The sequence below is a fragment of the Sorex araneus genome, chromosome 2 (genome assembly GCF_027595985.1).
Source record: "Sorex araneus isolate mSorAra2 chromosome 2, mSorAra2.pri, whole genome shotgun sequence".
Classification (NCBI taxonomy): Eukaryota; Metazoa; Chordata; class Mammalia; order Eulipotyphla; family Soricidae; genus Sorex; species Sorex araneus.
In genome coordinates this window covers 80,319,939-80,335,797 of record NC_073303.1, presented here as the reverse complement: position 1 = coordinate 80,335,797, position 15,859 = coordinate 80,319,939, and the positions used below count along the sequence as shown (strand labels likewise).

At 36.5% G+C, this 15,859-nt stretch overlaps 1 protein-coding gene across 1 annotated transcript in view; it reads left to right on the top strand.

Annotated features, from left to right (window-relative positions):
• Positions 1-1,520: 1,520 nt before the first annotated feature.
• The window catches only part of MCMDC2 (minichromosome maintenance domain containing 2), a 35,829-nt gene continuing 21,490 nt past the window's right edge, over positions 1,521-15,859 (top strand). The window contains exons 1-11 of the mRNA XM_055125574.1: positions 1,521-1,817; positions 1,904-2,034; positions 2,111-2,170; positions 3,532-3,727; positions 6,350-6,472; positions 6,767-6,871; positions 10,565-10,690; positions 11,126-11,363; positions 12,097-12,302; positions 14,473-14,639; positions 15,356-15,535. Coding sequence (XP_054981549.1) covers positions 1,724-1,817; positions 1,904-2,034; positions 2,111-2,170; positions 3,532-3,727; positions 6,350-6,472; positions 6,767-6,871; positions 10,565-10,690; positions 11,126-11,363; positions 12,097-12,302; positions 14,473-14,639; positions 15,356-15,535 — 1,626 coding nt within the window. The 5' untranslated portion in view covers positions 1,521-1,723. The remainder of the gene's footprint in view (positions 1,818-1,903; positions 2,035-2,110; positions 2,171-3,531; positions 3,728-6,349; positions 6,473-6,766; positions 6,872-10,564; positions 10,691-11,125; positions 11,364-12,096; positions 12,303-14,472; positions 14,640-15,355; positions 15,536-15,859) is intronic.

Below are 15,859 nucleotides of genomic sequence, written 5' to 3'. Positions count from 1 at the left end.
ATGAATTCTACCTCTAAAGTAGAATTTATCACTTTTCCTATGACCTCCATTGTCTTCAATAAAACTGTTCTTAATAGAAAATTCTGACCACTAAACAAGGACAATGTCGAATAGTGAAAACTGTTTCATATGTGTTGGTCCTTTCATACTTTAAAGTATGTTAATAATCTGTAGCACATAAATTACATTTTAAGTTTTTATGTATCTCAAAACATTTTTACTGTATGCTTTATGAACAATAAGAAACACATTTTACTCATAAAATGTTCCCAAAGCCTGGCAAAGTATGGTATCCACTCAATAGTAGATTCCCAGTAAATATTCCATAATGTGTTGGCCATTTCTATTTCTCCAAATTAGAAATTCTTCAAAAACAGGATTTGAATCATTTTATCCCTACAACTTTAAATGTAATTATTGATGCTATTTCCAATTAGTGTTCACTCTTTTAAAATGAAGACAGAGTATTATGTGCATTTAATGGTTTGGGCTTATTTGTTTGTTTGTTATTTGGGGGGAAACCATACCTGGAGTGTTCAGGGATGACTCCATTATTCTGACAGGCTTACGGGACCATATAAAATGCCAGGAATTGAACCCAGGTCGGTCCTGTGCAAGACAAGCTCTCTACCCACTGTACTATCTCTCCAACTCCTGTATTTAGTATTTTATGATAATCTGTAATAAAGATTTAAAGTGAGAAGAGGCATTCTCTTCAAATTCAACCCCGCATTTTCTATAGAGGAAGATAGTAAGTCAAAGGAGAATCAAGTTATTTCTCTCATGGCAACTAGGAAATGCTTCATTAAGAACCAGATTTTTCATATTTCTTAGATTAACTACACTTTGCTACTTAGATTTGAATTATAGATTTATAAAACAATTTACCACTTCTTATTTTTTTATAACTGCACCTATAGGGCAACTTCATCTAATATTTTCAACATGCGTTTTGGGGAGTATCTTTGAGGCTCTTGTTCTTAAATTTGTAGTTCTAGGAAAAAAACCTCTCACATAATCTAATGTGGATTTTTTTTTTTTTTTTTAGTAAAAGACTTTTTTTTTTCTCTCTTTGACTAGGATATGGTTTGGTTTGGTTTTGGTTGTCTGGAGGCTCCAGGAATCAAATGCAGAGTCTTATATGCAAGGCAAATGCTCTTTAACCGAACATTTTCAGCACCCAGTCCAGTTTTTCCTTTGAGGGGAGTCTCTCAACTGGTTCGCAGGAGACTCAGGGTCCCATCTGGCAATTTTAGGTCAGTTGGGCTAGTGGTTCAATGCTAGGGTCCAAGGCTGCATTGCTGCTCAAGATCTGTATTGTTAGGGGTTAGCTAGAGCCGCTGTGCTTAGGGGGAGCATGGACACTAGAGTTGTAACAAGCGGTACCCAGAAGTTTCCAGATTTAGGTGCACTGAGGGGCATTGGGACCTGAGGGTTGAATTCAGGTTAGCTTGCATGCAAGGTATATGCCTTAGCCTCTGTACTCTTTTTGGACCCTAATCTTTTTAACCTTTAATTTTTACCTAGCTTTTTTTACTCTCAATTTTAATGACATAAAATTATCAGAGATCTTGAAGGTCTTTAGTAGAGGTCTTAAAATGTAAATTTTAATTTATTTGTAGGCTTTCTCATCTTTTCTATGAATTTCACCCTCTTTGAAATTTTACCAGCAACTGTGATTTAATCAGTGGTTAATAGAAACGAATTATTAACTAGGAGAAAAATGTCAAATCTGAAAATGAAAGAAGCAGCACTTATTTATCTTGACAGAAGTGGAGGTCTCCAAAAATTTATAGATGATTGCAAGTACTACAATGGTATGTTCAACAACATTGAATTTATCTTAGAACCCTTAAAATAAATTCCTACATGTGATTATTTGCTTATTTGTTTATTTTTACAGATTCAAAACAAAGTTATGCTGTCTATCGATTCAGTATTTTGATAAATCCCTCTGATATTGTTGAATTAGATGCTGAACTTGGAAATCACATTTTACACCAGCCTTTACAAGCTGCTCAAGTTTTTCAATCAGTAAGTTACAGAAAGAAATAATTTTATGCTACCTGGAATTTTTACTAATATTTTGCTTTGTTTGTTTAAATCACAGGTCTGTTTTATTGCTGTTAAAACTCTCACATTAATTGGACAGTTGCAAACTGAAACCCAAGTAAGTTTTTTTAAATTAAATTTATCAAAGAAAACTAAGGTGAAATACTTTCAAGATTACTTATGACTATTTTTACACTCACTTTTTTTTGTTTATTAAAAAGCATATTCTCTTTTTCAGTATTTTTTTGCATACACATCTTTATTTCTTGTGTTCTTGTAACATTGTATCACTTGTAATCCCATGATCTTGGATTTGCTCAAGCAGGATGACAAGTGATACAGTAACAACAATGGGCCTCATTTACTTGTAATATTAAGTATTTTTATTATAAATCATTTCAGCCCACAAATAAAGAGAATCATACAGTGAAGTACCATACTTACATAACTCAGATTAAATAACTTAAAATATTTTGCTATCTGCATCATTACTTATTTTTGAATTATTTAAAAACAAAACCTAGGGCCTAGCTAGATAGTACAATGAGTAAGGCTCTTGCCTTGCACACATCTGATCCGGGTTCAATCCCCAGCATTGTATATAGTCCCCTGAGCCAGCCAGGAGTGATTCCTGGGTGCAGAGCCAGGAATTACTCCTGAGCACCACTGAGTATGGACCAAAAAACTGAAAAAAGAAAATAAAACCCAAATCCTAGACTTTTCTGTTGATCTGGGTTGCACCCAGACTATTCAGGGATCATATGGTACCCAAGATAAGACTGAGACTCATGCATATAAAGTGCACACTCCAGCCCTTTGAGCTGTCACCCCAGCTGTATTTCTTTTTTTTTTTTTTCAGTTAAAATGGAATTTTATTTTAAGAAAGCTAGTAAGGGCACATTTAGAAATACTAAATTTATTAGATACTAAATACATTTGGGAAATACTGCATCACTGTCTTCAGGAGCTTTATTTTATAGTCTCTGGATCTTGGCTATTGATGAGATTACATGGTGTGGGTGGGGGGGAGTTTGTGGGTGTGACTGCCAAGCTACTGGAAAACTGGGAACCTGAGTGGAGGAGGCTCAGTCCCAATCTAAGCAGGCCTGGAGATCTCAGCCCCGGGTCCCACATACCTGGGTTCCTCTGTTGATTCCTTCATGGGTCTGAGTGTGTGGAGAGTGGTTTTGAGCATGGTTGTGGCTGGGTTCTGGAGGTTTTCAGCTGCCGGGACTGTGCTTGGGGTGGGGAGGAAAACTCAACCTGCCTCCCTCCAAGACAGCTGGGGTGGGGTCGGGAGATTCTGTCCCAGCTGTATTTCTTTAATTGTAAGTATTTTTATTTTTAATGCTTAAAAAATTGGTTGCTAATAACATTAACACATCATTTGCATGATTTATCCAAGAAATATACATACTATATTGAAACACAAATCCAACTATGTCTGCAATTTTTAATACCATTTTATACTCTTATTAGATTAATATAGTGTTGAAGTTAACACATTTACCTCATCTGCCAAGTTATAATCTTGATCTGTGTGAGTTTCCACTTGATTATTCATCTCAACGGTTTTATATGATGCAAGGAATTGTGGTTGCGATGACAACTGTAACCAAGTATACACAAGGTGCAAGATTTCTTTGCTCAGATGACGCATGCCCTCTTTCAAAAGGTAAATGTTAAAATGTAAAATAAAAATGTTAAGAACTGTGCTGTTTATTTTTTTTCTCTTTGGGTCACACCCGGCGATGCACAGGGGTCACTCCTGGCTGTGCACTCAGGAATTACTCCTGACAGTGCTCAGGGGACCATATGGGATGCTGGGAATCGAACCCGGGTCGGCCACGTGCAAGGCAAACACCCTACCCACTGTGCTATCACTCCAGCCCCAGAACTGTGCTGTTTAATCCTAAATTTTGTTTGTAATTACTTATGAGATAGATTGTTTCTATCTATCATAGGATAGAAATAATGGGATAAAATGTTTTCCTAATTTCAAGCCTCTTTAACAAATGGTGCTGGCACAACTGGACAACCACATGCAAAAAAATGGGTTTAGACCTTGACCTGACACCATGCACAAAAGTCAGATCAAAATGGATTAAAGACCTCAACATTAGACCACAAACCATAAGGTACATTGAAGACAAGGTCGGCGAAACCCTCCACGATATTGAAGATAAAGGTATCTTCAAAGGTGACACGGAACTAAGCAATCTAGTAAAAACAGAGATCAACAAATGGGACTACATTAAACTAAAAAGCTTCTGCACCGCAAGAGATACAGTGACCAGAATACAAAGACTATCCACAGAATGGGAAAGGATATTTACACAATACCCATCAGATAAGGGGTTGATAGCAATGGTATATAAAGCACTGGTTGAACTCTACAAGAAGAAAACATCCAACCCCATCAAAAAATGGGGCGAAGAAATGAACAGAAACTTTACCAAGGAAGAAATACGAATGGCCAAAAGGCACATGAAAAAGTGCTCTGCATCACTAATCATCAGAGAGATGCAGATCAAAACAACCATGAGATACCACCTCACACCACAGAGACTAGCACACATCCAAAAGAACAAAAGCAACCGCTGTTGGAGAGGATGTGGGGAGAAAGGGACCCTTCTTCACTGCTGGTGGGAATGCCGACTGGTTCAGCCCTTCTGGAAAACAATTTGGACGACTCTCAAAAAATTAGATATTGAATTCCCATTTGACCCAGCAATACCACTGCTGGGAATATATCCCAGAGAGGCAAAAAAGTACAATCGAAACAACATCTGCACATGTATGTTCATCGCAGCACTGTTTACAATAGCCAGAATCTGGAAAAAACCCAAATGCCCCAGAACGGATGACTGGTTGAGGAAACTTTGGTACATCTATACAATGGAATACTATGCAGCTGTTAGAAAAAAGGAGGTCAAGAATTTTGTAGTTAAGTGGATGGGCATGAAAAGTTTCATGCTGAGTGAAATGAGTCAGAAAGAGAGAGACAGACATAGAAAGATTGCACTCATCTATGGTTTATAGAATAACAGAGTGGGAGACTAACACCCAAGAACTGTAGAAATAAGTACCAGGAGGTTGACTCCATGGCTTCGAGGCTGGCCTCACGTTCCGGGGAAAGGTCAACTCAGAGAAGCGATCACCAACTACATTGTAGTCGAAGGCCATGTGGGGGAAGGGAGTTGCGGGCTGAATGAGGGCTAGAGACTGAGCACAGCGGCCACTCAACACCTTTATTGCAAACCACAACAGCTAATTAGAGAGAGAGAGAACAGAAGGGAATGCCTTGCCACAGTGGCAGGGTGGGGTGGGGGGGAGATGGGATAGGGGAGGGTGGGAGGGACACTGGGTTTACGGGTGGTGGAGAATGGGCACTGGTGAAGGGATGGGTTCCCAAACTTTGTATGAGGGAAGTATAAGCACAAAAGTGTATAAATCTGTAACTGTACCCTCACGGTGATTCTCTAATTAAAAACAAATAAATTAAAAAAATAAAAAATAAAATTTAAAAAAATGTTTTCCTAATTTTATACCTTTCATAATCTTGAAATGCATTTTTTGCTACCACTTTCTTCAATTCATAGGTGCTCTGCTGCTTTAATTATTCTTCTTTGGATTTCGGTCCATACCCAGGAAAGTGTAGGAGCTATTCTTAGCTTTTTGTTCAGGCAGGTGGTCACACCTGGCTGTGCTCAGAGAACCGTGAGGTCACTGGGACAAAACCTCCACGCATGAAAAGCAAGTGCTCCAGCCAAGCTATTTCTTCAGCCCACTGCTTGTTATTCTTACATATTAATTACAGTTATTCTATCCTACTCTCCATGTTACATTTTTTCTCAACCTTTTTATTTAATTTCAGTCAGATATTTTCCGAGACATCTTTCCCACTAATCCCCACCTCTTACTGGGTTGGGTTGTCCACTTGATCTTCTCTCTATGCTCTGAGAGAGCACTTGTTAAAATTATCTTCTTCCTATTGTCATCACTTGAAAATGCATACTTAAATATTTAAATTAAATTACCAATGCCTTAGTACAATGCCTGGGAAGAAATAGCCAAGCAGGAAGATATCAATATTTTTGACAAAACTATATATTGAATTTGGACTAAAGTTAAGAAACAAAAAAAGAAATTGTCAAGGAATATATATACATTGAACTTCTATGAACCCACATGCAAAAACTGAATCAATTATTCTTTGAACTAGGTTAATTTTTAAAAATTTACAATGAAAAGTGTAATCTGAAAGCAAATGTAGTTTAACTCTGTTTTCTTTCAGGATTTCAATATATAAGAGTGCATGTGCCTGGTGCTACAGAATCTGCAACAGTAAGAAATGATTTCTTCTGTAATCTGTGTGAATCTTCACTACTGGAAGACAGAAAATTTAGAGTGCTTGGTGGTAAATGTATTTACATTTCATAATTACAATTTTTAAAGTACTATCTGATTTTTGGAGGGTCTATATCTGACGGTGCGCAGTGGTTACCTTTGTTCCATGTTCAGGGGTTGTGCTGGCAGTGGTTAGGGAAATATGCATCAGATAATGAATCTGGACCTTCTGCATGCAAAGTTTGCAATCCAGGCCATTGACATTTCTCTTTCTAGCCCTATGTTTTAACTTAAGATTTACATATATTTTAAAGTAGGAATTATATGTATATTCTAATAACTAATTCTCGCTCTTTGCCTTCAGATAAACAAATAGTTGAACTAATTTCTACTAAGGCACTTCATGCTTTCCAGCGATACTCTAACCACCAACCATTTAGGTTTCAGTGCCTTACAATTTTCCTTAGAGGTAAGTAGGTTCTATTTGAACTCAAAGTAAATTACTATACAATTTGTAATTTACTTGTTGATCTTATGTAATATGAATGATACTTCCATAGCTTAAGGGTTTTTTAATTTGTTTTAGAGCCGCACCAGGCAATGCTCAGGGATTAACTCCTGATTCTGCACTCAGGAATTAATCCTAGTGGTGCTCAGGGAACCATATGGGATGCCAAGGATTGAACCAGGTTCCATTGCTTGCAAGACGAACACCCTACCTGTCGTACTATCTCTCTGGTCCCTATAGCTTAAGAGTTATTAAGGGTCTTCTATTCTTCAGTGTTGTGAAAGAATTATATTTAGCTAGTGTATCAATTCTTTCACTTTATACAACTTTTAATTAAAGTCATTAGCACCTTTTATGTCTCAAGAACTATGCTAAATCCTGGGATCATAATTATTTATAGTAATGATTTCATTATCCTATGTATAAGTATTATAAAAAATTTGGAGTTACAGTTTTAGAATGTTGTTCTTGGATATGGACTTAGTTTCTTTGCTGCAAATAGTGAAAACTCAATAAATATTAGTTAAATAAATGAAACAGACTACAGGGATTACTCAAATAACTGAACATATGTTTTGCATGTAGGAGGTCTGGGTTCAGTCCCCCACATCACATGGTCTCCTGAGCAGCACCAAGAGCAACCCTAGAGCACAGAGACAGAAGTAGCCCTTGAACACCTCTCTAAAACAACAGCAAAAAAAATAAGATTGACATACTGTTAAAAAATTGCATGAGTAAATACCTGTGAGTAGACAAGAGTCTTCTATGAAGAAGGAAATCCTTCTCAACCTGAATCATCCAGGAAGAGATGAATCTTCATTGAGAAAATGGAATTAAGAAATGAGAAAGAAAATGCAAATCAAAACAATGAGATATCATCTCGCACAATTTATTATGGCACACGTCATGAACAAAACAACCAGTACTAGAGTGGATGTGGAGGAAAAGGGACCCTCATTCATTTTATTAGTTGTTTCAGTGCACAGCAGGGCCACTCCTGGTAGTACTAGAAAAGGGGAAATCCATGTGGTAGTAGGAATCAAACTCAGGGCCTCAAATATGTAAGTCTTATGCTTGAGCCACATTCCTGGTCCCCCCAGATAAATGCTTTATACTTAAATAAATAGGGCTGGGAATGTAATTCAATTCACCTTTAGTGCAAGGCCCTGGGTTCAATACCCAGAACTACACAAGAAAAGAGAAAAAAAGAAAATAGAAGCAAAATTTGACGGGGGTTGACATCAGAAGAGATACTGGACTTTCCACCTCTTTGTCTTCATTTTGTTCTTTTCTTGACCTTGGGAACATCTGTCAAACATGGAAACACTGAAAAAGTATTGATTTTGGGATCAAAGTGATAGTACAGTGGGTAGGACACTTACTGTGTGGCCAACCCACATTTGATCTTAAGCATCCCATATGGTCTGTTGAGCACTGCTAGAAGGGATTTCTGAGTGCAGAGTCAGGAATAAGCCCTGAGCACTTCTCACTGTGGCTCCAAAACCAAAACAAAAAAGAAAAACTATTGATTTAGAGAGAATATGTTTTGTTTTATTTCCCCCCGATAATTAATCATGTATATTTTAGTTGATTTTTTGTTGTTAGTTCATTTTGAGTTTTTATATTTATTTTCTCTCAAGTTTTGGCTTGATTCATCCCTTTAAGGTCTGTATGCTCTCTAGAACTAAAGATATTTTTATTATTATTTTTTTTTTTTGCTTTTTGGGTCACACCCAGCGCTGCTCAGGGGTTACTCCTGGCTTTGCACTCAGGAATTACTCCTGGCGGTGCTTGGGGGACCATATGGGATGCCGGGGATCGAACCCGGGTCGGCCGCATGCAAGGCAAACGCCCTACCCGCTGTGCTATCGCTCCGGCCCCATAGAACTGATATTTTAAGAGTGGGCCACACCAATAGTACAGGGGGGTAAGGCGCTTGCCTTGTACATGGCCAACCCAAATTCGATCCCCAGGATCCCAAAGCCCCTGGGAGTGATCCTTGAACACAGAGCCTAGATTAAGCCCTGAGCACTGCTATGAGTAACTTCCCAAAATAAATAAATGAATGTAAATGAATGTTTAAGAGTGTATAAGATCTCTGTTAGTCTTGCTGTTTTTTGTAAACTTTTATAACAACCCAACTTCTGCCCTCTGTGCAGTGGAAGAAAGATATTTTAATGTATCCGTGGTGGGGTTGGGGGTGGGGTTAAGGAGAGGGAGGCATCTCCCTAGTAGTGCTTGGTTTGGGAACCACTCCCTGTAGTGCAGGCCCATATCTGCTTCAGTAATTCAATGCTAGAGGTCTTGCCTGGCAGAATTTAGGGGGACATATGGTACGAGGGATTGAATTTAGGAACTTATGCTCTACCCCTTTGGGCTATCTCCTGGTCCCAAGTGATGTTTTGGGGTTTTGTGTATTTTGGGGGCTATACTGGCTGGTTCTCAGGGCTTATTCCTGGCCCGCACTCAGGGATTACTCCTGAAGGCACTCAAGGGATCATGTCTTGTAGGAGGTCAAAACCGGGTCAGCTTTGTTCAAGGCAAGCACCTTACCCACTGTATTATCTCTCAGTTCTCCAAGTGTATGTTTGAACTTGTGCAAAAATTTGTGCATAAACTTTGAACTTGTGCAAAAATTTTATGATGCAATATATAGTACAGTAGAGTAGACTTTGAAGATACACAGACTTGGTTGTGTGTTTGAGTTCTGTAACACACTGGTTAGCCTTGGTTAAGTCACTTAGCATCTTGTTTCTTGTATATAAAGTGTGGATAATATAGGGGTTAAAGGGTTTTCCTTGCTTGAAACTGAACCTAGTTCTGTCCCTGGCACTGCATGTGGTCCCCAAACACTGCTAGGAATGAACCATGAGCACAACTCTAGGAGTAGGCTCTGAGCACAGCTGCATGTGGAAAAAAAAACAAATAATAATAATAAAATAGGGGCCAAAAGTTCCAGCGGAGATAGTACAGAAGATGAATTGCTTGTGTTGTATTTTGACTGATACAGGTTTGATCACTGGTACTGTAAAACTTCCCCAAGTACTGACAGGAGTGATCCCTGAGCACAGCACCAGGAGTAATCTCTGAATGTGGATGTGATTCAACCCACTCCCAAATAAATAAGAATAAGTAGAAATATGTACCTTGCAGATAATGTGTGTAAAGGTGCCTTGTCATAGCGTGCCCTCTCCAATATGCCAACACTAAGACCACGTGTGCTTGCAATGGTCACAAAGACGGGGTAGAGGATCTTTAATGTAGCCTGTGAATAATACTGTTTCAAATTATTTTCTTTCCAAATATAAGTGTTACTTATGTAAGTAATAAATATTACTTGTTATTTTTATTAACAATTCTTAACATATAATACAAAAATGTTTCATCCCATATGGAATCATCATCTTTTGCCTTTTGACTATAGGAGACTAGTTACTTTATCACATGCTTCTTATAGTTGCATATAAATATCAGTTTTATCAGCTATAATGTTGCCGCAATTTGCATTCATGTCACCTTACCTAGATATTATACTGACAAGTAAATACTTTCCACTAACTGAACTACTGAATTGTAACAAGGGTTAAAATGTTATAAGCCATATGATAATATAAAGTTTTATTTATTAAATATTTTTGTATTCAACAATTTTAGATGAATCAGTGAATAAAATGAATATAGGAAATGAGTATAAAGTGATTGGAATTCCAACTTGTGTGAAAACCTCACAAACTTCTGTCTGTGTAGAGGCAAATAGCATCACTTTCAGCAGTCCAAAAGGTAAGGAAAATGCTAGTTTCAAACACTGGCAGATATTTCAATTAAAATTCATTTGTTCAGAAAACATTAGCTGCCTGGTTTTTAAAAGGTGAGGATTGCAACAAACAACAAATCTATGTGGATACACAGGGTGACTGTTTTCTTTTATTACATTACCTAGGATATAAATGATAGACGAGAGCCTATCCAATTTATTTATTATCATAAGAGTTTAAATATCACTTGTATCACTTGTCATCCCATTGATCTTCGAATTGCTCGAGCAAGCACCAGTCCAGAAGAGTTTAAATATAGCATCAGTAAATGAACTATAATTTTTAAATGTTTTCAAAAATATCTAAATTTTACTATCTGTACTCAACCGAATTTACTATTTATAAAGACATTTTCTTATTGTAACCCCTTCTTTTAATGTGTGTTAATATTTACTTTCAGTTCCTTCAGGAATTAGCGACAATTTCAGATGTCTCCTATCTTTGACTTCCAGTTCATGCTGGAAGTTTACAGCAATACTTGCCAATATCTTTGCATCACAAATCATTCCTCCTGGGACTTACAATTTACTCAAATTGTGTTTGCTGATGAGTCTAGTACAGACAAATGACTGTAACAAGGAACTGCAAAGTTTTCTGGATATTTTAATTATAACTAGTGATACTCTACTTATAGACAGGTAAAATATATGACTTGATTATTTTCAAATTTTAAGTTGGTAAAACAGATTTGAATGAATCACTTTTATGAACATTATTATAAGATGATTATTTGAAATTTAGTTGAGCAAAATAATATTTAAATAAACTTTAACCACGGGTTTAAACTTATTAAGCATTATTTGAAAACCGAAGTGTTTGCTTTCATTGTTTGAAAATGTAACCACTCCCAGTTTCAGGATATTTAGTCATCTCAGATTTTACAAATAAGTACCTTATTCAAAGACTTCTTGATCCTTATGTTTTGATTTGTTGGTTTTTTTTGTTTTGTTTTGTTTTTTTCTTTTGGGTCACAGCAGCAATGCTCAGGGGTTACTCCTGCATCTGTGCTCAGGAATTACTCCTGGCAGTGCTCAGGGGACCAAATGGGATGCTGGGAATAGAACTCAGGTCGGGCTCGAGCAAGGCAAAAGCCCTACCTGCTGTGCTATCACTCCAGCCCCTTTTTAGGTGACTTTAAGTTGGGCTATATTTAAGGACCACCCCTTTGTTGACTTGCAAACATTTCTAAGTCTCCCATTTTTTATATCTCCAAACTAGTGTTGAAATTCCTTAGAAAATTATATACATTTTATAACTTTTACTTATTCACATAAAAGGATTAGCAGTTTTTGTAGTTGTTACACATCATGGCTCCTAAAAATAGATATTTGTATAATAACAATGATATTTTGTTGCTTTTTTCCCTCCTAGGCTTTTGAATTTTAGTATAAACCTTGTGCCCCGTGGCATACGTCATCCAGTCTCTGCTGAAATGTTCCCTACTCTGGCCAGTAATAAATATGGAACTGGAGCAGGTAGCATTCAAGCTGGTAGTGCTTTGCTAGCTAAAGGTGGCATCTGCTTTATAGGAGATTTGGCTTCACACAAAAAAGATAAGCTTGAACAACTTCAATCAGGTAAACAAATTTTTTCAAATAAATTTTACTTATTTATAGTCTCATCAGCATCAAAGAATTATTTAACAGTTGATATTGTAACACATTTTAACAATTGAAAAACTCCACAAACAAGAAAAAAAGGAAAATTAAAGGAAACTGGAAAGGGCTCAGTTGTAGAACATATATCTCATATGCATCAGACCTGGGTTAGATCCCAGGCACCAAATTAATCATTAATTAATTAAAACTATTTACTGGGGCTCCAGTATAGTACAGTGGGTAGGGTGCCTGTTTTGAACATGTCTGACTTGGATTCAATCCCCAGTATCCCATCCAGTCTCCCAAGCACTGCTAGGAGTAATTCCTGAGAGTAGAACAGGAGTAACCACTGAGCATTGCCAGATGTGGTCTAAACACCAAAGCGGGGGAAAAAAGATTTATTTGGTATGAAGTGTAAAGTTTACTGGTTTTTAATTGTCAGCCATTTAAAAAGTTATTCATCTATTGATGGACACAAGTAATTCCTACATTTTCACTATTGTGAATAGCACTGCAATTAACATTGGTTTACAGTATTATCTCTGCTTTCAACACTCTTGGGTATACACCTAGAAGTAGAACTGAATCATAAGGCAATTCTATGTTTAACTTTTTTTTTCTTTTTGGGTCACACCCAGCTATGCTCAGGGGTTACTCCTGGCTTTGCACTCAGGAATTACTCCTGGCGGTGCTCAGGGGACCATATGGGATGCCAGGGATCGAACCCAGGTCGACCGCATGCAAGGCAAATTCCCTACCAGCTGTGCTATCGCTCCGACCCTATGTTTAACTTTTACAAGAATCACTAAATGGTTTTCTACAGCAGTTGCATCTTTTATATTCCCACAAGTAAAGCTGAAGAGCTTGAAAATTCTCACACCACCCATATCATATTTTTAAAGTAATAATATGTTTTTCTTAAGAAACTACATAACGGTACTCATAACAGCAAATCTTTTCCCCTGATTTTGGAATAAAAGATCCAAATTTTCATTTTACACTGTGTTTCATTTTACATTGTAAGACCTTTGGTTCAATATCTGTCAGTAGAAAGTATTAATTAATTAATTAAAATATAAAGAATGACAAAAGATGTTGCCATGATGTGGAGAAACTGAAATTCTTATTAACAGGAGTACAAAAATGATACTACCATTTTGCAAGCTGCTCTTGCAGTTTCTATAGAATTAAATATATATATTCGCCTTATATTTGAATAAAGTAGAATCAAATATATTTACCAAATATATAGTTTGGATTTCTGGATTAAAAGAGAAAGATTAAACACAAATACAAAAGACTTATCATTAAAGTAATAATTATTAGAAATAATTTGACAAATATTTGGCATAGAGTTCTAGAAATAGGATTAAATCTTAGATCTGAGGACTAGAAGAGATAAAGGAAGGAATAAAGGAAAGTAGGGTATTTCTGAGTAGTTTTTTTTTTTTTTTGCTTTAATGGAATGGATAGAAATGTCCTTATTTGATTCACAACCAGCAATTTGAGGGACAGAAATGATAAATTTGGTTTAGGAATACTGAAATTGAGGTGTATTTCCTCATCTGTGTATTCATATTCTTTTTTGTTTTTAGCTTTTTGGGTCACACCTGGCGATGCACAGGGGTTACTCCTGGCTCTGCACTCAGGAATTACTCCTGGCGGTGTACAGGGAACCATATGGGATGCTGAGAGTTAAACCCGGGTCAGCCGCGTGCAAGGCAAACACCCTTACTTGCTGTGCTATAACTCCAGCCTCCCTATTCATATTCTTGTCTAAACATTTTCTTTTTCCCTCCCATATAGAGAGTCTGCTTCTATTTTTTCCCTACAGAAAATAATATTGCTTATTTGCAAAGTCCCTTGTCTGTGTTACATTGCCAGTTTTCTAACCCCCTGCCTATTCTACTGGACATTAACCATAAAGCCTGCTGCTTGCTGTAATTGATTCTGTCATCCAAATATTTTCCTTGCCCTTTTAAAATAATAGATCTTCCAATATGGCCATGTATTATAAAATCAAAATAAAATATAGTTATTAACTATACAAAGTTTAGACCAAAAAATTAGATTTAATATTTGTTATTACTTTATTGACAAACAGATATCAATTACCTAAAATAACAAAGTGGTAATGTCTTTGATTTAGTTGTGGAAAGCAGAAGTATCACAGTACACATCCCAGGAAAGAAGTTTGGGGATGATATTAATCAGCAAATGACTTTTCCAGTTCAGTGCAGTTTTTGGTCTTTTGTTGATATGGAGACATCTTCAAAGAGAAACACACAGAAAATCAACACTCTAATTGGCCAGATGGTAAGTTATATGCACAGTATGCTTTTAAAACATTCTTTGGGAATGTTAGTCACAGATTTTTTATTAATGATTTTATTACTAATGTTCTATTATTAATATGTTCCTATATTAAATCAGGTACTAGGACTAAAACAGTGATGTTTGAAACTGATGTTTGTAACCATCCAAACAGATGTGTACTCACTATGTTATTTTTAATAGGTAGTAGGGCGATTTTAATGAAAATGTGTACAAGAAAAAAATGGGCATAAATGACAAAGGGACCATAGATGAGGGTCATTATTAGTATGTATGCCTTGCATGAGACTGTGTTTGAAAAGAAAGAGAGTAAAAGAAATGGTTGGAGGGAATGAGAGAAAAAGCGGGGGGAAGAAGGAGGAAGGAAGAAAGGAAGATATAACAAAAATGTTTTAATTTTTTAAAAAATTTCAAAAATTGGTACCTATAGAGATTGAATGTTCTTCAGTAATTGCTTTAAACAATAATTCATAGTAAATACTATTATAGCACTGTAGCACTGCCATCCTGTTGTTCATCGAAACATTTCTAACTGAAATGAGTATTTTCAGTTACAGTGATTCTCATTTTATCTACTTTTACTATTAGAATAGTAATAATTTGGATGATTATTATAAGTAAAACTTAATTTATAATTATTTACCTTTTTGTGAAAATGCCAGAGTATAATATTTTCCTTACCTTTTGGGATAATATAGGATTGCAGTTTGATTCCAGCTAATCTTGTAGAGACATTTGGATTATTGGTTAATTGCAGTGAATCATCTCCTTGCTATCCACTTCTTCCAACTGTACAACATACTTTAAAAAAGGCCATTGATCCTGAAGGACTGCTTTATGTTGCTTCTAAACAGTTTACAAGTGAAGATTTTGAAAAGGTAAAAGTAGATAAAATGAGAATCACTGTAACTAAAAATATTTATTTCTGAATTTAAGTAGAACTCCCTTTTGAACATACATTTTCTTTATTATTCTTTTATTCCAACTTCCTTCTAGCTTTTTATCATTAAAAGAACAGAGAAAGGGCCTGACAGCATAGACGTGGAGGGGCTTGCCTTGAATGTTCAATCCAGTTTCACTCCTCACACTAAATATGATCCCTCAGCACCACTGGGAGTAATCCTTGAGCACTGAGCCAGGAAGAAGCCCTATCTAGCATTGGGCATAGGTGGCTCCCGTTAAAAAAAGAACATAGTCCTATA